At 46.3% G+C, this 26,655-nt stretch overlaps 2 protein-coding genes across 3 annotated transcripts in view; one reads left to right on the top strand and one right to left on the bottom strand.

Moving 5' to 3' along the window:
- Positions 1 to 26,655, top strand: part of LOC128692330 (E3 ubiquitin-protein ligase Siah1) — a 538,875-nt gene that overhangs the window by 114,770 nt on the left and 397,450 nt on the right. The gene's annotated exons all lie outside the window — the stretch shown is intronic.
- Positions 8,561 to 26,655, bottom strand: part of LOC128692215 (uncharacterized) — a 345,217-nt gene continuing 327,122 nt past the window's right edge. The window contains exons 6-7 of the mRNA XM_070096361.1: positions 22,036 to 22,215; positions 8,561 to 21,649 (exon numbers count right to left, since the gene is read on the bottom strand). Coding sequence (XP_069952462.1) covers positions 19,168 to 21,649; positions 22,036 to 22,215 — 2,662 coding nt within the window. The 3' untranslated portion in view covers positions 8,561 to 19,167. The remainder of the gene's footprint in view (positions 21,650 to 22,035; positions 22,216 to 26,655) is intronic.

Below are 26,655 nucleotides of genomic sequence, written 5' to 3'. Positions count from 1 at the left end.
ATTGTTGTTAAGTAACTGATGCGCACATTAAGTAACTGATGCGCACATTGTTAAGTAACTGATGCGCACATTGTTAAGTAACTGATGCGCACATTGTTAAGTAACTGATGCGTACATTGTTAAGTAACTGATGCGCACATTGTTGTTAAGTAACTGATGCGCACATTAAGTAACTGATGCGCACATTGTTAAGTAACTGATGCGTACATTGTTAAGTAACTGATGCGTACATTGTTGTTAAGTAACCGATGCGCACATTGTTAAGTAACTGATGCGCACATTAAGTAACTGATGCGCACATTGTTAAGTAACTGATGCGCACATTGTTAAGTAACTTATGCGCACATTGTTAAGTAACTGATGCGTACATTGTTAAGTAACTGATGCGCACATTGTTGTTAAGTAACTGATGCGCACATTGTTAAGTAACTGATGCGTACATTGTTAAGTAACTGATGCGCACATTGTTAAGTAACTGATGCGCACATTGTTAAGTAACTGATGCGCACATTGTTGTTAAGTAACTGATGCGCACATTGTTAAGTAACTGATGCGCTCATTGTTAAGTAACTGATGCGCACATTAAGTAACTGATGCGCACATTGTTAAGTAACTGATGCGCACATTGTTAAGTAACTGATGCGCACATTGTTGTTAAGTAACTGATGCGCACATTAAGTAACTGATGCGCACATTAAGTAACTGATGCGCACATTAAGTAACTGATGCGCACATTGTTAAGTAACTGATGCGCACATTGTTAAGTAACTGATGCGCACATTGTTGTTAAGTAACTGATGCGCACATTAAGTAACTGATGCGCACATTAAGTAACTGATGCGCACATTAAGTAACTGATGCGCACATTGTTAAGTAACTGATGCGCACATTGTTAAGTAACTGATGCGCACATTGTTGTTAAGTAACTGATGCGCACATTAAGTAACTGATGCGCACATTAAGTAACTGATGCGCACATTAAGTAACTGATGCGCACATTGTTAAGTAACTGATGCGCACATTGTTAAGTAACTGATGCGCACATTGTTGTTAAGTAACTGATGCGCACATTAAGTAACTGATGCGCACATTAAGTAACTGATGCGCACATTAAGTAACTGATGCGCACATTGTTAAGTAACTGATGCGCACATTGTTAAGTAACTGATGCGCACATTGTTGTTAAGTAACTGATGCGCACATTAAGTAACTGATGCGCACATTGTTAAGTAACTGATGCGCACATTGTTAAGTAACTGATGCGCACATTGTTGTTAAGTAACTGATGCGCACATTGTTAAGTAACTGATGCGCTCATTGTTAAGTAACTGATGCGCACATTAAGTAACTGATGCGCACATTGTTAAGTAACTGATGCGCACATTGTTAAGTAACTGATGCGCACATTGTTGTTAAGTAACTGATGCGCACATTAAGTAACTGATGCGCACATTAAGTAACTGATGCGCACATTAAGTAACTGATGCGCACATTGTTAAGTAACTGATGCGCACATTGTTAAGTAACTGATGCGCACATTGTTGTTAAGTAACTGATGCGCACATTAAGTAACTGATGCGCACATTAAGTAACTGATGCGCACATTAAGTAACTGATGCGCACATTGTTAAGTAACTGATGCGCACATTGTTAAGTAACTGATGCGCACATTGTTGTTAAGTAACTGATGCGCACATTAAGTAACTGATGCGCACATTAAGTAACTGATGCGCACATTAAGTAACTGATGCGCACATTGTTAAGTAACTGATGCGCACATTGTTAAGTAACTGATGCGCACATTGTTGTTAAGTAACTGATGCGCACATTGTTAAGTAACTGATGCGCTCATTGTTAAGTAACTGATGCGCACATTAAGTAACTGATGCGCACATTGTTAAGTAACTGATGCGCACATTGTTAAGTAACTGATGCGCACATTGTTGTTAAGTAACTGATGCGCACATTAAGTAACTGATGCGCACATTAAGTAACTGATGCGCACATTAAGTAACTGATGCGCACATTGTTAAGTAACTGATGCGCACATTGTTAAGTAACTGATGCGCACATTGTTGTTAAGTAACTGATGCGCACATTAAGTAACTGATGCGCACATTAAGTAACTGATGCGCACATTAAGTAACTGATGCGCACATTGTTAAGTAACTGATGCGCACATTGTTAAGTAACTGATGCGCACATTGTTGTTAAGTAACTGATGCGCACATTAAGTAACTGATGCGCACATTAAGTAACTGATGCGCACATTAAGTAACTGATGCGCACATTGTTAAGTAACTGATGCGCACATTGTTAAGTAACTGATGCGCACATTGTTGTTAAGTAACTGATGCGCACATTGTTGCTGTTACCTGATCACCTGGCAATTATTGTCGTGGTTCCTGATGATTTGTTCACTGCTGCGAGTCTTGTTTGATAGGCACCTTCCCTAGCTCAGGTGAGAGTTGCTCAATGATACCTACGAATCTGTACCCGAGTTAGGTCAGATACAGTAACCAGCATGATGTATGTAGGGTAGAGTTGGAAGGGTCGGTAAGCAAGCCGCTAAGAGTCATGACATCACTAACAATGCTCCATACTAAATTCCCCTCAGGGAAGGTTCCTTGATGTTGGTGAGGGGCTCTTGATTTAGGGAATTGGATCTGTGCTTCAATTCCCCGAATTAAGCCTGAATGCCTTCCACATTCCCCTCCCTCCAGGCGCTGTATAATCCTACGGGTTTAGAGCTTCCCCTTGATTATAATAATAATCCATACTAAATTTGAAGTAGATTTCATATTATTCAACTTTATTTCTGGGTGAGCTGCTTCGAGGTGGATGGTTAACGAATACAACATTTATAGCATTGAAAGTGATTGTAGAATAGTCATTCGAAAGTCTCAATTGTAATAGAAAGTCAAATTATTTTGTATTAAAAATTAAGTTCCATTTCACCTCTGCTAAGAGCGACGTTAGAGAGAGCGCAGCGTTCATGGCTGAGTCAGAGTGCGCAGCGTTCATGGCTGAGTCAGAGTGCGCAGCGTTCATGGCTGAGTCAGAGCGCAGCGTTCATGGCTGAGTCAGAGCGCGCAGCGTTCATGGCTGAGTCAGAGCGCGCAGCGTTCATGGCTGAGTCAGAGCGCGCAGCGTTCATGGCTGAGTCAGAGCGCAGCGTTCATGGCTGAGTCAGAGTGCGCAGCGTTCATGGCTGAGTCAGAGTGCGCAGCGTTCATGGCTGAGTCAGAGTGCGCAGCGTTCATGGCTGAGTCAGAGTGCGCAGCGTTCATGGCTGAGTCAGAGCGCGCAGCGTTCATGGCTGAGTCAGAGCGCGCAGCGTTCATGGCTGAGTCAGAGCGCGCAGCGTTCATGGCTGAGTCAGCGTGCGCAGCGTTCATGGCTGAGTCAGAGCGCAGCGTTCATGGCTGAGTCATAGTGCGCAGCGTTCATGGCTGAGTCAGAGCGCAGCGTTCATGGCTGAGTCAGAGAGTGCGCAGCGTTCATGGCTGAGTCAGAGAGTGCGCAGCGTTCATGGCTGAGTCAGAGAGTGCGCAGCGTTCATGGCTGAAGCGTTCATGGCTGAATCAGAGTGCAGCGTTCATGGCTGAGAGTGCGTTCATGGCTGAGTCAGTGTGCAGCGTTCATGGCTGAGTCAGAGAGTGTGCAGCGTTCATGGCTGAGTCAGAGAGTGCGCAGCGTTCATGGCTGAGTCAGAGAGTGCGCAGCGTTCATGGCTGAGTCAGAGAGTGCGCAGCGTTCATGGCTGAATCAGTGCGCAGCGTTCATGGCTGAATCAGAGTGCGCGCAGCGTTCATGGCTGAATCAGAGTGTGTGCAGCGTTCATGGCTGAGTCAGAGAGTGTGCAGCGTTCATGGCTGAGTCAGAGAGTGTGCAGCGTTCATGGCTGAGTCAGAGAGTGCACAGCGTTCATGGCTGAGTCAGAGAGTGCGCAGCGTTCATGGCTGAGTCAGAGAGTGCGCAGCGTTCATGGCTGAGTCAGAGAGTGCGCAGCGTTCATGGCTGTCAGAGAGTGCGCAGCGTTCATGGCTGAGTCAGAGAGAGCGCAGCGTTCATGGCTGAATCAGAGAGAGCGCAGCGTTCATGGCTGAGTCAGAGAGAGCGCAGCGTTCATGGCTGAGTCAGAGAGTGCGCAGCGTTCATGGCTGAATCACAGAGCGCAGCGTTCATGGCTGAGTCAGAGCGCAGCGTTCATGGCTGAATCAGAGAGAGCGCAGCGTTCATGGCTGAATCAGAGAGAGCGCAGCGTTCGTGGCTGAGTCAGAGCGCAGCGTTCGTGGCTGAGTCAGAGCGCAGCGTTCGTGGCTGAGTCAGAGCGCAGCGTTCGTGGCTGAGTCAGAGCGCAGCGTTCATGGCTGAGTCAGAGCGCAGCGTTCATGGCTGAGTGTGTCTGCTGTGATGCAGCTTTTGAAAATTATTTCTGGACAAAACTGAGACCTTCAGGGAAGTGCCTCGATGCCGATGAAAGGCTCTTGATCAAAGAATCTGGAGCTACCTTTTGGTTTCTCGGATCAGACCTGAGTGCTTGCTGCTACACAGGTGCTGCATGGCCCTTACTGGTTTAGCACCCCCATTCCTCCCTCCCATAAATATAGTAGTAATAATTATTCTGCTGCTGCTCATTAAGGTTCCATTACTTTTTCACTGGAAAGCTCTAAATCCGTAGAGGTTATACAACGCATGGGAAACGGGAGACAATCAGGTTCGATCAAAGGAAAGGGAGGCCTAGCTTCAATTCCTTGGATCAAGAGTCCCTCGCCGGCATCATTGTTCCTCTTCAAGGAAACGTTTCATCAGTCACGTGAATTCAGACGACTGAAAGCTGACACAGTCACCGCAAGACGCGTCTTATCTGATTTGCGTGCGCTCTTTAAGGGGATCAAGTGTTAATGATCCAAGGGACTGACCTCTCCTTCCCTTCCCCAGATATAATCAAAAGACCTGTCACTCCTCCCTTTTCTTTTGGTCTCATTAATAGGGATTTTTTCCTTTTGTAGAAGTTTGCTTCTTGACAAAAACAAAAGCGATCACTATCCAGTCCTGTTCCATCATCTCTGGTGAGGGCGGCGCTGTCGTGGTGGATGTCGCCAACGTTAACTCCCTCCCAGCCTTTCACAGTTTTCTTTAGCTGTTTCTTTAACACCTGTGCCACTCCCTCAAAGTCCAAAAGACATGCTATGTTAGAGCCTCACTTCCATTCTGCCATCCTGTGACATTATCTTTTCTGACTTATTGCCTCAAGCTTTAGCCTTCTATATCTGTGAGTCTGCCACTTTCCTCCTCTGATCTTCTATATCTGTGATAGTCTGCCCCTCAGGGGAGGTTCCTTGACGTTGGTGAGGGGCTCTTAATCTAGGGAATTGGATATGTGCTCTAGTTCCCTGAATGAGCGTGAATACCTTCCATCTCCCCCCCCCCCCAACATGCACTGTATAATCCTACGGGTTTAGCGCTCCCCCATGATTATAATAATGTGATAGTCTGCCACTTTCCTCCGCTGACCTTCCCGAATAAATCGTCTTCATTAGTAAATCATTGGAATGTTTCCGTAAACAATTTGTGTGGTATTTAGAGAGCCGAAACTGACTTTTCCCTAATTTGATTTTGGAAGAGCAGACCTAATATTTTTATACTACATCTTGGTAAGTATTAATCAATATTAGTTATTGTTGTCATTTTTTTAATCGAGAAAAGGCTTAGGGCATTAACTGGTGATACAAATAATTTGTCCTCAACCTTTTCCTGACACCTGTGTTGCAGACTATCATCGCTTTTCCTCAGATTTCATAAGAGAGACACTTGATGCAGGAAATGATAGTCTTTCCCCGACTTTACGGAAGTCGAGCGCTTACCGTAAGTGTGTGTTCTGAGCACTACCTTGTTCCTGATACCTATTAATGAGTTCGCATCTTCTAAGTATCTGAGAGGGCCGAGCAACAGCTAGGCCTCACGAGAGGGCGGAGCCACAGCAAGGCCTCACGAGAGGGCGGAGCCACAGCAAGGCCTCACGAGAGGGCGGAGCCACAGCAAGGCCTCACGAGAGGGCGGAGCCACAGCAAGGCCTCACGAGAGGGCGGAGCCCTCACGAGAGGGCGGAGCCACAGCAAGGCAGAGGGCGGAGCCACAGCAAGGCCTCACGAGAGGGCAAGAGGGGCCTCACGAGAGGGCGGAGCCACAGCAAGGCCTCACGAGAGGGCCGAGCCACAGCAAGGCCTCACGAGAGGGCCGAGCCACAGCAAGGCCTCACGAGAGGGCCGAGCCACAGCAAGGCCTCACGAGAGGGCCGAGCCACAGCAAGGCCCCACGAGAGGGCCGAGCCACAGCCACAGCAAGGCCCCACGAGAGGGCCGAGCCACAGCAAGGCCCCACGAGAGGGCCGAGCCACAGCAAGGCCCCACGAGAGGGCCGAGCCACAGCAAGGCCCCACGAGAGGGCCGAGCCACAGCAAGGCCCCACGAGAGGGCCGAGGCACAGCAAGGCCTCACGAGAGGGCCGAGCCACAGCTAGGCCTCACGAGAGGGCCGAGCCACAGCTAGGCCTCACGAGAGGGCCGAGCCACAGCTAGGCCTCACGAGAGGGCCGAGCCACAGCTAGGCCCCACGAGAGGGCCGAGCCACAGCTACGAGAGGGCCGAGCCAGAGCTTGGCCCCACGAGAGGGCCGAGCCAGAGCTAGGCCCCACGAGAGGGCCGAGCCACAGCTAGGCCCCACGAGAGGGCCGAGCCACAGCTAGGCCCCACGAGAGGGCCGAGCCACAGCTAGGCCCCACGAGAGGGCCGAGCCACAGCTAGGCCCCACGAGAGGGCCGAGCCACAGCTAGGCCCCACGAGAGGGCCGAGCCACAGCTAGGCCCCACGAGAGGGCCGAGCCACAGCTAGGCCCCACGAGAGGGCCGAGCCACAGCTAGGCCCCACGAGAGGGCCGAGCCACAGCTAGGCCCCACGAGAGGGCCGAGCCACAGCTAGGCCTCACGTGAGGGCCGAGCCACAGCTAGGCCTCACGAGAGGGCCGAGCCACAGCTAGGCCTCACGAGAGGGCCGAGCCACAGCTAGGCCTCACGAGAGGGCCGAGCCACAGCTAGGCCTCACGAGAGGGCCGAGCCACAGCTAGGCCTCTTGAGACAGCTGATCTGCAGTTCCTCGGAGGGTTTTAAGATACAAATGTCATAAGCCTTTTGCGTGCATTGATGTACAGGTGACCGGTACAGAAACACGTCTAATTATTATTTATTAATAGGGAAGCGCTAAATCCATAGAGGTCAGACAGTATTTGTAGAATTGGAAGTACCCATGTTTGATTAATTGAAGACTGGAAGCGTAGCCCAAATTTCTAGGATTAAGAGCCCTTCGTCAGCATCAAGTACCCCCTTGAATGGTCTCTGTTACAAGGGAAAACTGCTGTGCCCAGTAGGATGGGTATGGAGTGTATAATATGACTATCAAACAACAAATGCATTAGAAAATTAGCAAAATGCCAGTGCTCAGGAAAAGTTCCGGACCTCTGGAAATGTTCGTGCTTGGTAAAGATATCCGAGAAAAACCTGTGAATTTATGACGTTAAAACAATATATATTAGTGTCAGCTGCACACACCTGCCTTTGAGACACCGTCCTGACCATCACTTGAGTCTGTATTTAGTGCACCTCTGGACCAAAATGGCAGCGCCTACATTAATCGCTCTTGATCCCTCTGTCTGATAACTGTTCAAATTACAAGTCTAGACCCTCTCATCATTTTTGATAGTATGACTAACAAGGATAATGTATTGTACCCTTATACGGTGTGAGCCGAGGGTGTGAGCCGAGGGTATGAGCAGAGGGTGTGAGCCGAGGGTGTGAGCCGAGGGTGTGGTAGTTCATCTTTTAAACTTTGTACAATGATATATATTCAGAGTTCACTCAGTGTGTTGAGTGATTTAAAAAAAAAATTAAGCTAGGCCTAAGTACTGGTTGGTTTATATCTTAAACTAAAGACTTAATAGAACTTTACCTCCCATTCTCTATGTGCTGTATGACCCCTATGGGTTTAGCGCTTCCCTAAGAAAATGCTTAAAAAATATAAATACGCAGCTGGGGAAAATAAACTGATAAAGACCCTTGGTGAGTAAACGAGACGACAGTGGAAATATTTGAGGACTGTCAGTGAATATACACGTAACCTATTTGTAAGCACTACTGTCAGTGAGGATGTACGGAGCGCTAAACCCGTAGGGGTTACTGGAGCACTTCGGGGACACGAGACAATGAAGTCTGATCGAATAAAGGGAAGGTCAGGTCCAGTTCTCGGTAACAAGAGCCTCCCTCACCGACATCAACTCATATCTTTTTATCAATTTTTACATGTTTTCTGTAAATCCTTTATAATAAGTATTCACAAAAAAAAAGATGTATATTATAGGCTTTTAGCCAGATATATTCTATGCAAATTACTACAAACATTTCTTCGCAAGTTCTCATCATAGTTTTTTCATATTCCGTGAAAAGTCTGTGAATAGTCCCAGACCATAAATCTTTTGGATAATAAAACTCTTAACTTATTGTTCCCTTTTTAATGTGCAATTATTCAGTGTCGTGGATCACCTTAGAATAACAATTAAAAATACGTTTTTTTTTTACACCTAATTTGGTTTCAGCAAACTTGAAACAAGTGTTAGGAGGCGTGGTGGTGGGCCCTGCCTGAGGCGTGGTGGTGGGCCCTGCCTGAGGCGTGGTGGTGGGCCCTGCCTGAGGCATGGTGGTGGGCCCTGCCTGAGGCGTGGTGGTGGGCCCTGCCTGAGGCGTGGTGGTGGGCCCTGCCTGAGGCGTGGTGGTGGGCCCTGCCTGAGGCGTGGTGGTGGGCCCTGCCTGAGGCGTGGTGGTGGGCCCTGCCTGAGGCGTGGTGGTGGGCCCTGCCTGAGGCATGGTGGTGGGCCCTGCCTGAGGCGTGGTGGTGGGCCCTGCCTGAGGCGTGGTGGTGGGCCCTGCCTGAGGCGTGATGGTGGGCCCTGCCTGAGGCGTGATGGTGGGCCCTGCCTGAGGCGTGATGGTGGGCCCTGCCTGAGGCGTGATGGTGGGCCCTGCCTGAAGCGTGGTGGTGGGCCCTGCCTGAGGCGTGATGGTGGGCAGCTTTCACAGAGAAATCAGTCATTTTTTTTAAGTCCAAAAACTGAACTAATTCATAACGAAATTATATTCAATAAAATCACTGAGAATGACTTAATGAACGTCACTGTAAACATTCTGACTGTTGCGGGGTGAGGTTTTTTTTTACCGACATTTGGGGAAAAAAAAATTATGACCGTTCACGGTTTTTAGTGTTTTATTCGTCAACCGCTGCCTTTAGGGATTTGAAACTTGATTACAAAATGCAAAAGGCCAAAGCTCGGTGCACAGTAAAGTTTTTGATACGTCGAGTACTGTCCAAGAAACTAAACAGTTTCCTTCTAAAACAGCTAAGTCAACTTTCCTGGAGGGTGTTTCGGGGGTCAACGCCCCCGCAGCCCGGCCCATGACCAGGTCTGCCCAATATTTTCAACAGTTTAATATTCCACTGGCAAAATACAGAAATGTGGGCTGTTTTTTCCTTAGATTATGTGAGACTGATTATCTTAATTAACACTGATGCACAGTTCTAGAAAAAGTTAAATATAATTATAGGCAAAGTGAAACATGAAAAATTTTTATTATTAGATTTCGGGAGGAAGAACTGAAACCTGAAGGATCATGCAGTGAATGGAGAATGGAAGGCATATAGGTTCGATCCAAAGTCAGAACCAATAGCGATTCTTGTATCAAGAGCCCTTCACCAGCATTAAGGAACCTCCCTTGAAGGGAATAGGCAGCAATTGGAACATGTACACCAGTAGATTGTATGTCTTTTCTAGGGGGCTCCTTGATGTGGTGAAGAGGCTCTTGGTCTGAGGAATTAGACCCTTTGATCTCCTTCCTCAGACGAAACCTAATTACCTCCCAATTCTCCCCTGCCTATCCCATCTCCCCTTTTTCCCTTTCCTTCCCCTCCCAACCCCATCCCATTTGTAGCATCTGGGGTCCTCCGCTCTAGTATTAGGGTTTCTAGGCAGGGGGAAGTGTGCCGGGGTTCATTCTGCTCCGTGAGGTTCCTCCGGTGTGGTGTAGTTTGCCGTGGAATCTGGATTATCTAGAGGCACCCTGCTCCCTTCCCGGATTTCCGAGAGGTGGGGCAGGGTGTCCTGCAGGAGACGGGTGTATCTCCAGAGGCTGCTTGTCTGCTCTGGGAGGTGGCAACCAAAGGAGTTATGCTTTGTGGCGGGTTTCTGACCGCCCTCTCTTTAGTCCACTGAGGTGGCTCAATAGATGTGAGGTTGCTATCCTGGAGTGCTGGTTTACTGGCGTGAAATGTAGGGTATGGTATGTATTCCATGCTGCATCTGCACTGCTAGCGGTCTCGAGGTCCTCTCGGATGAGAAGGGGAACTTATGGCCCTTCTATCCCTTCTAGTGACAGTCCCTCTTTGTTTTTTCTTTTTTTTCTTTAAAATAATATGACAGAAGTACCACCATCATGGAGTCTTCATTCCATGATAACACCCCTCCTCCCAGTCCCCTTTTTGTTACCACATCCTGTTCTAACCCGGTTTTGTTATTGGACCATTCTCCAGACTTTTCCCATACCCCTGTACCTACTGCTGGTGATGCTTTGTCACCTGCTCCAGGTGCTGAGGCTTTGCTCATTTCTTTTAGTGCCTCTGCCTCTTGCACATCCGGCCTCTCTGAATACAATGCAATGATGTTTGGATCGCCCACCTACCTCAGGTCGGGCCACCCATAAAACTATACCTAAACGTTCCAGACCATTTGCTGACGACCGTTCTTCGATGTCTGCTCATTCCACCCAGAAACGACCTATGTGATACCCACTTGCTTTATGCACCATATTTACAAGTATGCAGTAGACTAATTTTTTTCCCTACATCCAACATCTCCAACTGATTATTTCTGACTATAGCATTGATAAAGCTCTTTTATGACATGGTGGCCAAAATATATCCTTTCACGCTCTTCAAAGCAGTGCGCACATCATTACAGTTCAGAATGCAGAACAAGCTCATGATCTTTGCTATCTTACTTCCATTGATAACGTTCCTATGGTAGTTTTACTGCATACCATTGTACAGTGTGGTTTTCTGTCTTGCGGTGACGATATTTTGGAGCAATTATACCTTCAGGACCTTCAAATTTTCAAAGAGGATACATGTGTCCTACCTGCTCGTGGGTGGAGGCGCTTTCCCAGTAACATCACCCACTTAACCTTTGACTGCCGTGAACTCCCGTCCTCCGATTATATGTTTATATCGCGGACTATCGCCTAGAGGTCCATAAAGTGGTCCCTACTCTTCAACAGTGTCGAAATTGCTGGTGGTGCTTCAGACACCCCACTAAATACTGCATATCTACAGCAGAGTGCCCGGTCTGCGGTGCTGCAGATCATGCTGATACATCTTGCAGTCTTCCCCCCCACTTGTGTCAATTGCAATGAACCTCATCCTTCTTTTTCCCGCCAATGTCAGGTCTATCTTAATGAACGAGAAATCAGTTGTCTTAAGGAAAGTGAAGGCCTTACCTATGCTAAGGCTCTCTCTCCACTCCACCTTCAGGGGAGTCTTTCTCGTGTTCCTTATTCTCGAGTAGCTAGACCTCCAACCTTGATGGTCCCCCTGCCTACCAGCTCCTCTGGGGCCATGTCTTCTGAGGTAACCCCTGTCTCCTAATTCTTTTGCAGTTTTACCCTCTAAAACCCCCACCTCTTTACCTCTTCCTACCTCTACCTCTTCTTGCCCACTAGTTTCTCAGTCTGCGAGGTCTCGCACGCCTGCACCTACTTCGCACCTGTCACCTGCAAAGTTGAACCTATGCCTACACTTTCTTTGCACCTGTCACCTGCGAAGTTGAACCTATCTCCTAAGCCCAGGTCTCTTTGTATTCCTTTGGTGCTTACAATTCTCCAACAGTTCTCCTTTTTGGCCTCGATGCCTAGTTCTCGCCCCCTTTCTAACTCTCACACGAAGGTGAAAGTTCACCCCCTTGTGTGGTCCCCTCTTGTGTTCCCCCCAAACTTCTTCCTCAGTTCCCCTCCAGCCCCCTTCCTCTCCTGTTCCACCACAGGACTCTTCTGTCCCCGCCAGCACATCTCTCCAGGTTCATACTCTCCTCCCCTCTCAAACCTCTTTGGTTCCATCCATAGTCTCCCCGATCTCTACTTGTTCTACCTCACCTTTCTCTGAAGTCACAGTATCAGCATCTTCCTTGTCCGCTGAAACACTTGATGCTATCCCCAACTATATTGCAGAGACGAAACTCTCAATAGTCACCTGTGCACCTCCTTGTGCCTCTTCTTATTTTTCACAACCCTCACAGCACACTTTTCCTTCACAGCATTCTGATTCCTCCTTGCTTACATGCTTTCCGTTGCCTCCACAAATTGACTTCACTGACCCAGCTAGCCTGTAGATTTTATTGCTTCTCACTGTTAGCATACCTGTCTTTGTGAATAATGACTTATTTACAATGGAATATTCATGGCCTTAGGGGCAATCGAGGAGAGCTCCAGGTGTTGCTCTCTGTTTTTCCCAGCAGGTGTCGGGTTACAAGAGCCTAAGGTTTGTTCAGCAGTTATCCATCCCGTTTCAGGATGTGTGCTGTTGCATTCTTCTGATCCTTGTCCTGATGAAACTTTTAATGAGTGCACTTCTTGTGCATCCTGGTATACCATTTCAACAGGTCTTTGTCCATTCTTAGCTGCATTATACCGCAGCCCGTATTTATTTGCACAGGTGGCATGCAGTTTGCTCTCTATATATCTCCCCTTCCCGTGCATTTTGTATCTCAGATGTTGTGTTCTTGGTGTTTTCTCTGCCGCTGCCCATCTTGTTAGGTGATTTTAACACTCATCATCATCTCTGGGGGGGGGGGGTCCCACTGTGACTCGTGGTGATCAGTTGAAGACTCTTCTCACTTCTCATCCTCTTCATGTTTTAAATACTGGTGCTCCCACCTATTTTGACTCTCACATTCTCTCTCTCTCTCTTTTGCATTGATCTTCCTATCTGTTCCTGTCAATTGCCCTTGATTACACTTCGTCTGTTCTCCCGAATTTGCATGACAGTGATTACTTTCCTATTATTCTTTCTTCTACTATGTATTCCCGACCGCCTCGTAGCCCCCATTGGCAATTTCGACAAGTGAATTAGGACTTACACTCTCATCTTACGCTTTATGTGAGGACCCTTCTTTGTCCCCTATTGATGAGCTGGTGCACCAGTTTTCGACCTTAATTTTGACTGCAGCATCACATTCTATTCTTCAAATCTCAGGCAGGCATTCTCAGACATGCGTGCCTTGATGGTCTCCTGCATGTTCCCATGCAGTGCGTTATCGATTATGGATTATGAGCGAGCAAGGGCAGTCGCTCGCCACATTATACATGATGCTAAGTGCACTTGTTAGCAAGACTATGTTTCTACTGTTAACTCTACTTTCCCTGTGTGCGCAGTTTGGAAGAAGGTACGGAAGTTGTGTGGCAAGTACGCTCTGGACCCGGCTCCCGTTTTGCGGGTTGCTGGTGTTAGTGTTGCAAACCTCTTGAGGTTGCCATGGAAATCGGAAACTATCTTGTCCATGTCTCCCAAGGCCTTCACCTCTGTCCCTCATTTCTCGCTTCTAAGTCTGCCAGGGAGCAATTGCCTTTGGATTTCTCATCTAATGGGATGGAGCCATATAACACACGTTTTACTCTCTTAGAGCTAGAGAAGTTGGGCCTGATAATATTCATATCCATATGCTACAGCACCTGCATTCTACAGCCCTTGGAGTCCTTTTGCGCCCTTTCAATTTTGTTTGGATGTGAGGGGTTCTCCCTCAACAATGGAAATCTGCCACTGTATTTCAGTTTTGCAAACCAGGCACTTTGGGGCTGATACCTCTCACTATCGTCCCATTGCAAGATGATGGAACAATTGGTGAAAAGACGTCTGATATGGTATTTAGAGACTCGCAATAGTCTTTCTCCTCGCCAATGTGGGTTTTGCAAGGGCCGTTCTACTTTGGACCCCTTGCTCCATTTAGATACGTATGTGCAAAATGCCTTTGTTAATAAGCACTCCATCCTAGCAGTCTTTTTTGACCTTGAGAAGGTATATGACACCACTTGGAGGTATAACATCTTAGTCCAAGCCCACTCCTTAGGCCTCCGCGGTAATCTACTGACCTTCCTAGCTGCTTTCTTATCTGAAAGATATTTTCGTGTTCGTGTTGGCGCCTCGCTTTCCTCAGACTTTGTTCAGGCTCAGGAGGGCCCTACAACCCTTTTTCTCTTGGCTATAAATGATCTACCTTCCATTCTTCGATCGCAGATTTGGTCGTCACTTTGTGGATGATTTCACTATAGCTTACGCAGGGGCTGACTGTCGCTTGGTATTAACATCCCTTCAGGATGTGATTGACCGTCTTTCCCATTGGGCAATTTCTCAAGGTTTTAAATTTTCTAGTACGAAAACCCATTTCATTACCTTCACTAGACGCCTCCGTCCTCTTGTCTCAGATATTTCATTGTATCTACACGGCTCGTGTAAACCAGAATGTAATATACTACTAATCTAGTTTCTTGGCCTTCTATTTGATCGCCGGTTGACATGGAAACCTCACATTTCCTCTTTGAAGGCAGCTTGCCATGGTCGGCTGAATTCTTGTGCTGGACCCTCCTCCATTTGCATTCCACCCTAGTCTTGTTCAAGCTTGATTATAGCGACCAAGTCTATTCTGCGGCCTCTCACAACTCTTTCTAAGTTAGGTCCCTTCAGCATCATTTATGCCTTGGCGCCTTTCTTTCCTTCCCTGTTGAAAGCCTCTATGCTGAGGTGAATGTTTCTTCCATATCCAATCGTCGTGATGTTCATTGTCATCGTTACTTTGTCTGCGCTCACGACCTTCGTGTTCCTTCTACGTATAGGTTGGTCTCAGACATTAGTAGAAACCCATTATTTGTTTGATGCCCCTGCTTACTCCGACCATTTTCTCTTCGTCTTCACTCCAGTCTTCTCTCCAGTTGCCTTCCTTGTATGTTCATATAGCATCTGCCTTTTACCTTTCCCCTTGGGAGGTTTTAACGGTTCGTGTCACTTCCAGTCGCATGCTCATGCCGTCGCTGTTTATACAGATGGCTCTAAATCTTCTGACGGTGTTGGATTCGCGGCGGTGTTTCCTGACAATGTTGTCCAGGGTCATTTGTTAGACTCGGCTAGTATTTTTACAGCAGAGTTGAATGCCATCCTCACAGCACTTCTCCGTATTGCATATGTCTCCTTCGGCATTTGTGATCACTTCAGATTCCCTCAGTGCTTTACAGGCCATTAAACAATTTGATTCCCCTCATCCATTGGTCTTTCTTAGTCAGCTTTAGTTTCGCATGTAGCTAGCAAAAACAAAGATGTCGTTTTCTGTTGGGTTCCTGCTTATGTTGATGTGCAGGGCAATGAACAGATGGATGCTGCTGTGCAATCAGCAGTACGTGACCTTCCAGTTTCCTATAGAGGTCTTCCGTTCAGGGATTATTTTAGTCATCTCTGCCCGTCTTTGTAGCTATTGGCAACAATGGTGGTCGGGCATTCACCATAACAAATTTCACTCTATTAAGCCGCTTTTAGGTTTGTGGCCATCTTACCACCGTTGCTGTTCCCGGGAGACTGTGCTGTCTCCGCATTGGCCATACTCGCCTTACCCATGGGTATCTCATGGAACGACACCCTATTCCTCTCTGTGAGGTTTGTCGGGCCTCTATTTTGGTTCTTCTCTTTCTTGTGGATTGCCTGGTTTACCAGCGAGCTCGCAGAATTTACCTCCGACGCCAACGACGTACCCCTCTTACCTTATCTTCCCTTCTTGCCTTTGACTTACGATCACTTTTTTCACTTTGTCAGCAACTGCTTTACTATACAAACTTTGATGCATAGCCCCCTAGCGTCCCTTTCAGCCCTTTTCTACTCTTACCTCTGATCTCCTCTCCACCTAGCAGTTTATAGCCCCAGCACTATTTTCTGCCCAGCAGCCCTGCATGACCTTGTCGGTTTAGCGCTTTATTATTTGATTATAATAATAACAAATTGTATGTAATTAAGACAAAAAATTGTATTTACATGAAATTTTATTAAGACAATGTTTTACCTGATAAAGTTAATAATACAGAGTACCTGGGGAAAGAGATTACATAGGCAGGAGCTAGGAGAGGCGAGGCGAGAGTAGATGTCAGATACGGAGGTTGTAGAATACCTGTCACCAGCAAACCTGATGTGAAAAAAGTAATCCTTCTGTCCTCTTAAGCACTTTTCAAAGATTCCATTGTAAAAATAAAAAAGTAGGGATACGTAACTGGAAAAAAGTGGGATATCCGAGTACACATCAGTATATGTCGCCAAAAAAATAATCATAAACTTTAGAATAAACCTACAGGTGTGGAAAAAAAAGTGTCAGAAGATGCAAAAATATATGAAGCGCATAGCTAATGTGGATATAAAACAAATTTCTTAAGTATCAGTACCCGATCAGCCTGGCTGTGATTCGTACGTTGCACTATGTGCTGCCGACAGCAACAGCCTGGTTGATCTGGCCCTGATCCACTGGGAGACCTGGTCAAGGACTGGACCGCGGGGTCACTGACCCCCGGAACAATGTCCAGGCAGGATCAGTCGTAACAGTAATTTAAATATATGACTGTACAGTAAAAGTCCGATAAAGCGGACCGATAACGGAGGTGTCCGATTTATTTACCGAAAAAATGCTGTTACACTGAAACGTTTCAATTAAGCAGACGTAGTCCGCTTAATCGATCGACTGTTGGATATGGACAAACTTCTAATTAAACATTTACTACGTTGTATTTATAACACGACCGGACATAAAAAGAAAAGACTAACGAAAGCCTCTTTCTTTTTCTCTGGAGGATATAATCTATGACAACGTAATTTACAGTTGGACATGTGAAGCTTGTCTCTACCACCACAATAACAATGGACAGGTATTGTACGAAGCCTAGACCATACAAACTTGCAATTAGGCTTAGGCAGAGTTGGTCCATTTATTGAGCGTATGACCGGACTGGAAAGCCATTGGATATAGTGGATTTGGTCCGCTTCATGGCTCTTTTAATAAAATATCCCACTGAATGTTTACAGTGCTGTAAAACCCTTGTGGGTTTAGAGCTTGGTTTTCATTATTATAATCAAAACTAGGTGCTAGACCACCAGGGTCATACGGTGCTGCTATAATAATACTGAGCCTTTGTCCAGCCACATTTTTTTGTCCGTTTTATCTGACATTCGCTTGTTGAGTTTCGTTTGATATTACTTTCACTGTATACAGACTTGTGAGCATTTATTTCCTGATATTAATTTTTTATCTCCCAAAATAAAAGCTTAATTATTAAAACACTAAAAACAGTGAGTGGCAGCCATTTTTTTTCAAGATGGCGACGAAAGCTCATCTGGTATTAGTCAGGAAGTTTAAGTTGTTCATGAACACATTTCCAATAATTTTGACAAATATTTCATTACAAATTCGTTTAGCATTTTTACCTTATTTTCTCGTACCCCAAATTATTATATTCATCTGGAAGTGCCATAACCGTAAGGGTTATTGAGCGCTTAGGGAATGTGAGACAATTATGTTTGATCCATGGAAGGAGAGGGGTAACTCCAATTCCTGAGATCAAGAGCCCTTCGCTAGCAACAAGGCACCTTGTACATGCTAAGTAAATACTACCATCTAGTCATGGACCGGGCGCTGGGGGCGCTGACCCCCGGAACACCCTCCAAGTATACCACCAAACCATCCTAGCAGTCTCCAATAGACGTGTTAGAGGGTTCCCCATCTGCATCTAGTGATTAATATATTTATGGAGGAAACGCTAATCCCGTAAGGGTTATAAAACGCTGGTGAAATGTGAGGTAAAAACGTGTTTTATACAAAAGAGAAGATTGCTCTATTTCCTTTGATCAGGAGCCCTTCATTTCTGCCCAGGAGAGCTAGCTAAGACAAAGCTCTCGTCTACTGTTGACCCTGAGACCAAACTCGTCCTCTCATCTCACCTCGCGTACCCTCACTGACTAGCAGGACTCGCAATGATTATATTACATGATGTTAATTATTTTACCAGGCCTGTCTACTGTAGCCTCTTTTGCGTCATGAGGGATGTACCACAGCCTGCATGACTCCATTGACGATTATATGACACAAGAGTATACAATATTCATGGAATTACTAATCTGATCAATAATGAATCAAGATTTCATGACAGCACTGATGGTTTGATCAACGAGGTCAAATTGTAGGCTTGCACCAGCAACTTTAAAAAGACAACTAACCATCTAACTTCTAAGGTGCGAGTGTCTGAAAATGGGAATTGAAAGCGGTTTCCTCTGGTGAGTTAAAAGCGTAAGTTATAGACGAGAGTTAAAGTCTCAAGGGGTGTAAGAAAAGGAATGAGATGCTGATTCAAAAACCCATCTCAGTGGGGAGGTTAAGGAGGAGCGCCTTCACCGATACCCGATAACCTTATAATAAGACAGGTTCTTTATGTACATAGCTTAAAGCTGTTTACCATATTCTAGGCACTTTTTGTTAAGTGTCAGATACCGTAGCAGATATTCTAGGCACTCTTTGTCAAGTGCCAGTTAACAAAGTAGGTATTCACAGGCGATTTGAAAAGTTAACGCCCTATTTTAAACATTTACTGAAGCCCTGAAAGAAAATCACAATGTACAGATATCGCTAAAGCCATTTTGAGAGCTTTGTGCACCCTTGTGTTAGTATGTATGTGAACACAAATGTAGTGTAACATCATTCACCTTTGATCACTGGATATCAAGAGTTACATTTCTGTTTATTCCACAGCTCCACCTAAAACTTGTAGCATAGCCTCTGTTTGGGTTGTACCCACTATAATATAATTGGTATCATACACAACGTCAATAGAAAAAAAATATAAGAAGCGCGCTGTGCTTAAGAATTAGCAAGCACCCTGCTTCTTCCCTTAAGAAGTGTCGGGGCTTCATGCAGTCACTTCTAGTTCCTGCTTCTACAATTTAACATTTATGACTTAAGTTTTCATTTTATTTGTACAAGACTTGTCGACCCCTGGAATATATTACTGACTATGGAGGGAGGTCCGTCTCTCCTGGAAACTTCTACTTGCCGTCGTCAGGTCAGTTGACTTTAGCTTGAACATATCTAAGGCCCGACTGATGGCTCCCTCACACACATCTCCCCACGGTGATGCCACAATTTTTCCTATAGGCATTCCTAAATTAAAGGAATTAGACCTGCACAGGTGGAGGTGTGAAAAGGGACGCGGATCGCTTGGCTGCATACTCAGTGATCTGCCTCGAAGCTTCCAGTTAAAGGCAGCCAAATAGTCGCTTTCGTGAGGCTTGGAAGGGGAGGTGATGTCCTCTTTGTCTGGCTTAGAAGTAGTGACATCCTCTTTGTCTGCTTCACTATTTTCACTCAACATACTACCAATGTCGCTACTAGTGGATACTGATCTGACAAACACGCTCTTCTCACCTTCCTCTTCTTCATTAATGGCACACAGTTCTTGTATACTCTCTGATATCATTGGTTCATCATTGGCTGAACTTTCTGAGATTTCCGACGCCTTTCTCGCTATTTCTAATTCGTGCTTCTCAGACAACTGAATCTGTATAGGGCTTTCTGCTGCTCGGTTAGATTCACTCTCAGAAACAGTACAAGGAGCAAAAGTTGACTCTATTGTATCAGATGATGTATCTGTGGCTCTCATAGTCTGATCAGATTCCACAGTATTTGTGCTATCCATGCTCTCGCTTCTGCTAAAAATGCCATCGTCCACGGGTTCCTCAAATGAAATATAAGCTTCATCCATGTCAGATCTTTTTTCTTTGTGTTCGATATCATCATTTGATGCTCCAGGTAATGACCTCAGAGATTTCTTAGCTTCAGACGACTGACTACGTCTAGGCGATGTTCTTTTACACTCTGTGGATTCCTTGACACTCTCAAGAGAAGAGGCGGGAGACGCGTCACTGCTGGTAGATCTCTTGTTTACCTTTGTCTGCTTGGATGGAGATATACTCCTTGGTCTGTTAATGGCCTCATCATTATTTCTGTTTCTGTTGTTTTTGCATTTCTCTTTGGGTTGAGTTTTATCCTCTCCAGAGTCACGCCTTCGAGAATTTATGGCGCTTCCCTTCCCTGAGCCACGTCTTTCAAGCTTTTCTTGGCGCTCTTGTCTTTCCAGTTTTTCTTGTTGTCTTTCATGCCTCTCCTGGATTCTCTGCTCAGTGTGAGAGACGGATCCCCGTCTTTTGGTAGGTGATGGGGCTCGGTTGGAGAACGACTGCTTATCAACAGGTTTGTCAGGTTGTCTGAATACATCAGATTCACTTTGTTTCATTCGAGGCGACTCTGGACTTGATATCTCTTTGTCCTTTTTCCCTTTGCGTTTTCTTTGCACGTCTCTCTTCATTCTTTCCGTTCGACTGATTTTTGTAACTTTCTGACTCAGCTGAGATTCAGACTGGTGGTGGCGGGAGCATCGCTTGTTGCAGACATTCTCACTTTGTCCACCCTGGTCGCTTTTCGGTCGTTCCTCTGAAAGTGTACTTCTCTGACGACCTTCACGTGTCTGGTCACGCGGTGGTGTTTTTCGGTGACTATTAACAGCTGTGTTGTATTTAGTAATGAGATTATTGTATTCCCTATCGTTAATTGAGAATCTTGAGTCGAAAATACTTTGTCTGTCGTTACCCTGATTTGACTCCGTCCCTACTTCGTCTATTTTGTCGATGGATGCCAAACTTTTGTACAAACGTCCTGATACTCTGTTTTCATCGAGCATGGGCAGCATGGGAAGAAAGACATTATTACAACTTTTGTATACTGAATCATCCTGGTTCAGCCAACTAAATACCGTCAGAGCTTCTTCAGAATGAGAGAAGGATTTAAGAGCCCACAAGTCTTCCCGAGACCCTGAGAGCCCAAGTCGTCCATCGTGGAGACGCTCACGAGATTTCGAAAGTGTCTTCTTCTGATTAGACATCTGCATCCTCTCGGACAGCACCTCGCGAGACTTGGAGAGACTCCTGGCGCGGTCGAGAGACTGTCGCGACCCTCCTCGGTAGAGTGAGTTAGTAGAAGAATAGGTAGAGTTGACTGCTGAGGTTTTGGGCCCAGTGAGAGGATGGACAGGCGGCAAACCGATATCCCGTGGAGAGGAGCTCAAAGGAGAGAGAACAGTGGGAGTGGTATTATTTGGTGTGAGGATGGCAGGAGTTGTGTTAGTAGGAGTCAGAGCCCCAGGAGTGTTGCCGAGAGAGCCACGAGACCTGGCGTAGAGGTTTGCGTCGCCGGACGATGTGATTATCTCCGTCAACGCCGACATGAGTGATGGAGAGTGAACACTGGTAGAGATGGTGTGCGAATGATAAATATCAGGGATGGTCAGGGCTGTCGGCGCAGTAGGGGAAGACAGTGTGGAGATGGGTGTGGATGCTGGCGCCGAGAGATTGAGCTGTTTAGGAATCTTTGCTTTGCTGAGGTCGGCCTTCATCCATGGGTGCTCCAGGCACTCCCGGGCACTCATTCTCAACCTGAAGACAAAGACAAACTTAAAACATCATAAATGTCGAATAATTATTAAGAGTTAATCTAAAAATTTAATAACAGATTCCACTGTATTGCTTTCCTTCTCTTGATTGTATAGAAACTAATATAACTCTTAATGAATTTATAAGTATAAATATATGAATGAATTTGTATAACCAAGTCTTATTATTACCCATGCTTGTTCTAAGTGTAGTTCGTGTACATATATGTGTACAATTAAGCATGTACATGGCTTAAAATTAACGATAGTTTTCTAGCAATAAGTTATTTATGGCGTAAATTTAACACAATACAGTTATTTGCTTATTGCAAAATCCAACAAATTTTCACTATTTCATTTCATGAAACAGCATTAGTTAAGCTTTCTTACTGAGGTTTGCGAATTAAGAGTTTCTTGATGAAGTCGATGGCCTCGGCAGAAATGTCCTCAAAGAGCTCTTCTGGGAAGTCGAGCTCCCCCAGTGATATCTCTAGAAAGGTCTCTTGGTCTGTCTCTCCCCCAAATGGCAGGAACCCCGTTAGGAGAACGTAAGTCAGCACGCCCAGGGACCTGTGGAGGAATCCATAACCACCTGTTAATAGGGAGATGATCTCTATTACGACATCCCCTCAGGGGAGGTTCCTTGATGCTGGTGAGGGGCTCTTGATCTAGGGAATCGGATCTGTGCTCCAATTCCCTGAATTAAGCCTGAATGCCTTCCATATCTTTCCCCCTTTCCCACAGGCGCTGTATAATAGCAAAATAAAAATAATTCTATTACTACATATATTGTATTCATAGTAAGCCATGCGTGTCGTAAGACGTGATTAAAATGTTGGGATCAAGGGACTAGTAACCCCTTCCCCTTTACAAATTACAAAATGTGAAAAAGAAGAAAAAAAAACTTCGTTTCTTCTTTTTCGGGTCACCCTGCCTCGGTGGGAGACGGCCGGTGTGCTAAAAAAAAAAAAGAATCAATTGTTCGGTAGCGTAAGTCCATTACCACATTTTGTCGTGTGGTCGATGGTGGCAGCTCATGACGATGCGACCATCACGGTTCCTAAGTATTTGGCATTTACTTAAGGGTGGATCTTCTATGAAATTAATGAAGTTTAAACTACAGGGCCCTTAATCCCGGAGGGGCCCCAGAAGCCACTTTAGTCTACATTGCTTAAAAATTTAGGGTCTACTGTATGAGAAATAAAAATTAAAAGATTATTAAAGTATGATGTAGGCTAGTCGTTGCTGGTTGCCATGGTAACCCATAACAGTTCAAGCTTCACGGACCCAAAAATGTATGTTCGCCACTGCATTTACCCTTAATGTTTACCTGTCATGAACTTACAAACTGTGTTTGAGGTTATTGTTATGGTGATATCGTGTGTGTGAGGCCACCTGCAGACTGTGTTCCCGTGGGGTTGACCGTTGAAACAGCTCTGGGGCTCTGAGCCAAAATGTACTGAGGAAATTTGCATATCTTTCTCCTTGCTGAATTACAGTATTTGGCTATATAAACCCACGCGACAGTTTGAGGCGCAGTGTTGTGAGTCAGTGTTGTGAGTCAGTGTTGTGAGTCAGTGTTGTGAGTCAGTGTTGTGAGTCAGTGTTGTGAGTCAGTGTTGTGAGTCAGTGTTGTGAGTCAGTGTTGTGAGTCAGTGTTGTGAGTCAGTGTTGTGAGTCAGTGTTGTGAGTCAGTGTTGTGAGTCAGTGTTGTGTCGTAAGTGGTTGACTGATTTATTTACCTAAATTACCTACACTAGCATTGTGACGCAAGTTATATAGAGGGACACTGTGTGTGGCTAGTTATATGGAGGGACACTGTGCGGCTAGCTACATGGAAGGACACTGTGCGGCTAGTTACATAGAGGGACACTGTGCGGCTAGTTACATAGAGGGACACTGTGCGGCTAGTTACATGGAGGGACACTGTGCGGCTAGTTACATGGAGGGACACTGTGCGGCTAGTTACATGGAGGGACACTGTGCGGCTAGCTACATGGAGGGACACTGTGCGGCTAGTTACATGGAGGGACACTGTGCGGCTAGTTACATGGAGGGACACTGTGCGGCTAGTTACATGGAGGGACACTGTGCAGGTAGTTACATGGAGGGACACTGTGCGGCTAGTTACATGGAGGGACACTGTGCGGCTAGTTACATGGAGGGACACACAGCGTGCGGCTAGTTACATGGAGGGACACTGTGCGGCTAGTTACATGGAGGGAGACACAGCGTGCGGCTAGTTACATGGAGGGACACTGTGCGGCTAGTTACATGGAGGGACACTGTGCGGCTAGTTACATGGAGGGACACACAGCGTGCGGCTAGTTACATGGAGGGACACTGTGCGGCTAGTTACATGGAGGGACACACAGCGTGCGGCTAGTTACATGGAGGGACATTGTGCGACTAGTTACATGGAGGGACACACAGCGTGCGGCTAGTTACATGGAGGGACACTGTGCGGCTAGTTACATGGAGGGACACACAGCGTGCGGCTAGTTACATGGAGGGACACACAGCGTGCGGCTAGTTACATGGAGGGACATTGTGCGACTAGTTACATGGAGGGACACACAGCGTGCGGCTAGTTACATGGAGGGACACTGTGCGGCTAGTTACATGGAGGGAGACACAGCGTGCGGCTAGTTACATGGAGGGACACAGTGTGCGGGTACCCCCGCAGTGTACACCTATATGGTGTGAATACCCGCGGTGTAGTAAGACTTACCTTACTCTGTATATGAGTAACATTATATGAAGAACCGCTATCTATATTTCTCTGTTATATTGTCAGATAGGATGGAGGAGTTGGGATGGAGGGAGATAAATAGAGGGAGGGATGGGGAAGGCGACCAGGAGAACAACAAAACTGGTTCTCAGTTCCTTCTACGTGGGGCACTGCACGAACCATAAATAATATTATTTTGTGATAGAGAAGATACAGCTTACACAGAGGCGATATATAAAAAAATATTTTCGAGACTGACTCACAAACTCGCTCGTGTGTGTGTGTGTGTGTGTGTGTGTGTGTGTGGTGTGTGTGTGTGTGTGTGTGTGTGTGTGTGTGTGTGTGTACTCACCTAGTCACCTAGTCGAGATTGCAGGGGTCGAGTCCAAGCTCCTGGCCCCGCCTCTTCACTGGTCGCCATTAGGTCACTCCCTGAACCATGAGCTTTATCGTACCTCTGCTTAAAGCTATGTATGGATCCTGCCTCCACTACATCTCTTCCCAAACTATTCCACTTCCTGACTACTCTGTGGCTGAAGAAATACTTCCTAACATCCCTGTGATTCATCTGTGTCTTCAGCTTCCAACTGTGTCCCCTTGTTGCTGTGTCCAGTCTCTGGAACATCCTGTCTTTGTCAACCTTGTCAATTCCTCTCAGTATTTTGTAAGTCGTTATCATGTCCCCCCTATCTCTCCTGTCCTCCAGTGTCGTCAGGTTGATTTCCCTTAACCTCTCCTCGTAGGACATACCTCTTAGCTCTGGGACTAGTCTTGTGGCAAACCTTTGCACTTTCTCTACTTTCTTTACATGCTTGGCTAGGTGTGGGTTCCAAACTGGTGCCGCATACTCCAATATGGGCCTAACGTACATGGTGTACAGGGTCCTGAACGACTCCTTATTAAGATGTCGGAATGCTGTTCTGAGGTTTGCAAGGCGCCCATATGCTGCAGCAGTTATTTGGTTGATGTGCGCTTCAGGAGATGTGCCTGGTGTTATACTCACCCCAAGATCTTTTTCCTTGAGTGAGGTTTGTAGTCTCTGGCCCCCTAGACTGTACTCCGTCTGCGGTCTTCTTTGCCCTTCCCCAATCTTCATGACTTTGCACTTGGTGGGATTGAACTCCAGGAGCCAATTGCTGGACCAGGTCTGCAGCCTGTCCAGATCCCTTTGTAGTTCTGCCTGGTCTTCGATCGAATGAATTCTTCTCATCAACTTCACGTCATCTGCAAACAGTGACACCTCAGAGTTTATTCCTTCTGTTATGTCGTTCACAAATACCAGAAACAGCACTGGTCCTAGGACGGACCCCGCTGGTCACAGGTGCCCACTCTGACACCTCGCCACGTACCATTACTCGCTGCTGTCTTCCTGACAAATATTCCCTGATCCACTGTAGTGCCTCCCCTGTTATCCCTGCTTGGTCCTCCAGTTTTTGCACTAATCTCTTGTGTGGTACTGTGTCAAACACCTTCTTGCAGTCCAAGAAAATGCAACCCACCCACCCCTCTCTCTCTTGTCTTACTGCTGTTACCTTGTCATAGAACTCCAGTAGGTTTGTGACACAGGATTTCCCGTCCCTGAAACCACGTTGGGTGCTGTTGATGAGATCATTCCTTTCTAGGTGTTCCACCACTCTTCTCCTGACAATCTTCTCCATGACTTTGCATACTATACATGTCAGTGACACTGGTCTGTAGTTTAGTGCTTCATGTCTGTCTCCTTTTTTAAAGATTGGGACTACATTTGCTGTCTTCCATGCCTCAGGCAATCTCCCTGTTTCGATAGATGTATTGAATATTGTTGTTAAGGGTACACATAGCGCCTCTGCTCCCTCTCTCAGGACCCATGGAGAGATGTTATCTGGCCCCATTGCCTTTGAGGTATCTAGCTCACTCAGAAGCCTCTTCACTTCTTCCTCGGTTGTGTGTACCGTGTCCAGCACCTGGTGATGTGCCACACCTCTCCGTCCCTCTGGAGCCCCTTCTGTCTCCTCTGTGAACACTTCTTTGAATCTCTCGTTGACTTCCTCACATACTTCACGGTCATTTCTTGTTGTCTCTCCTCCTTCCTTAGCCTGATTACCTGGTCTTTGACTGTTGTTTTCCTCCTGATGTTGCTGTATAACAGCTTCGGGTCAGATTTGGCTTTCGCTGCTATGTCGTTTTCATATTGTCGTTGGGCCTCCCTTCTTATCTGTGCATATTCGTTTCTGGCTCTACGACTGCTCTCCTTATTCTCCTGGGTCCTTTGCCTTCTATATTTCTTCCATTCCCTAGCA

The sequence above is a fragment of the Cherax quadricarinatus genome, chromosome 53 (assembly GCF_038502225.1).
Source record: "Cherax quadricarinatus isolate ZL_2023a chromosome 53, ASM3850222v1, whole genome shotgun sequence".
In the NCBI taxonomy this organism is placed as follows: Eukaryota; Metazoa; Arthropoda; class Malacostraca; order Decapoda; family Parastacidae; genus Cherax; species Cherax quadricarinatus.
Note: the sequence above shows the minus strand (reverse complement) of the source record. Positions and strands in the feature narration are given on the sequence as shown.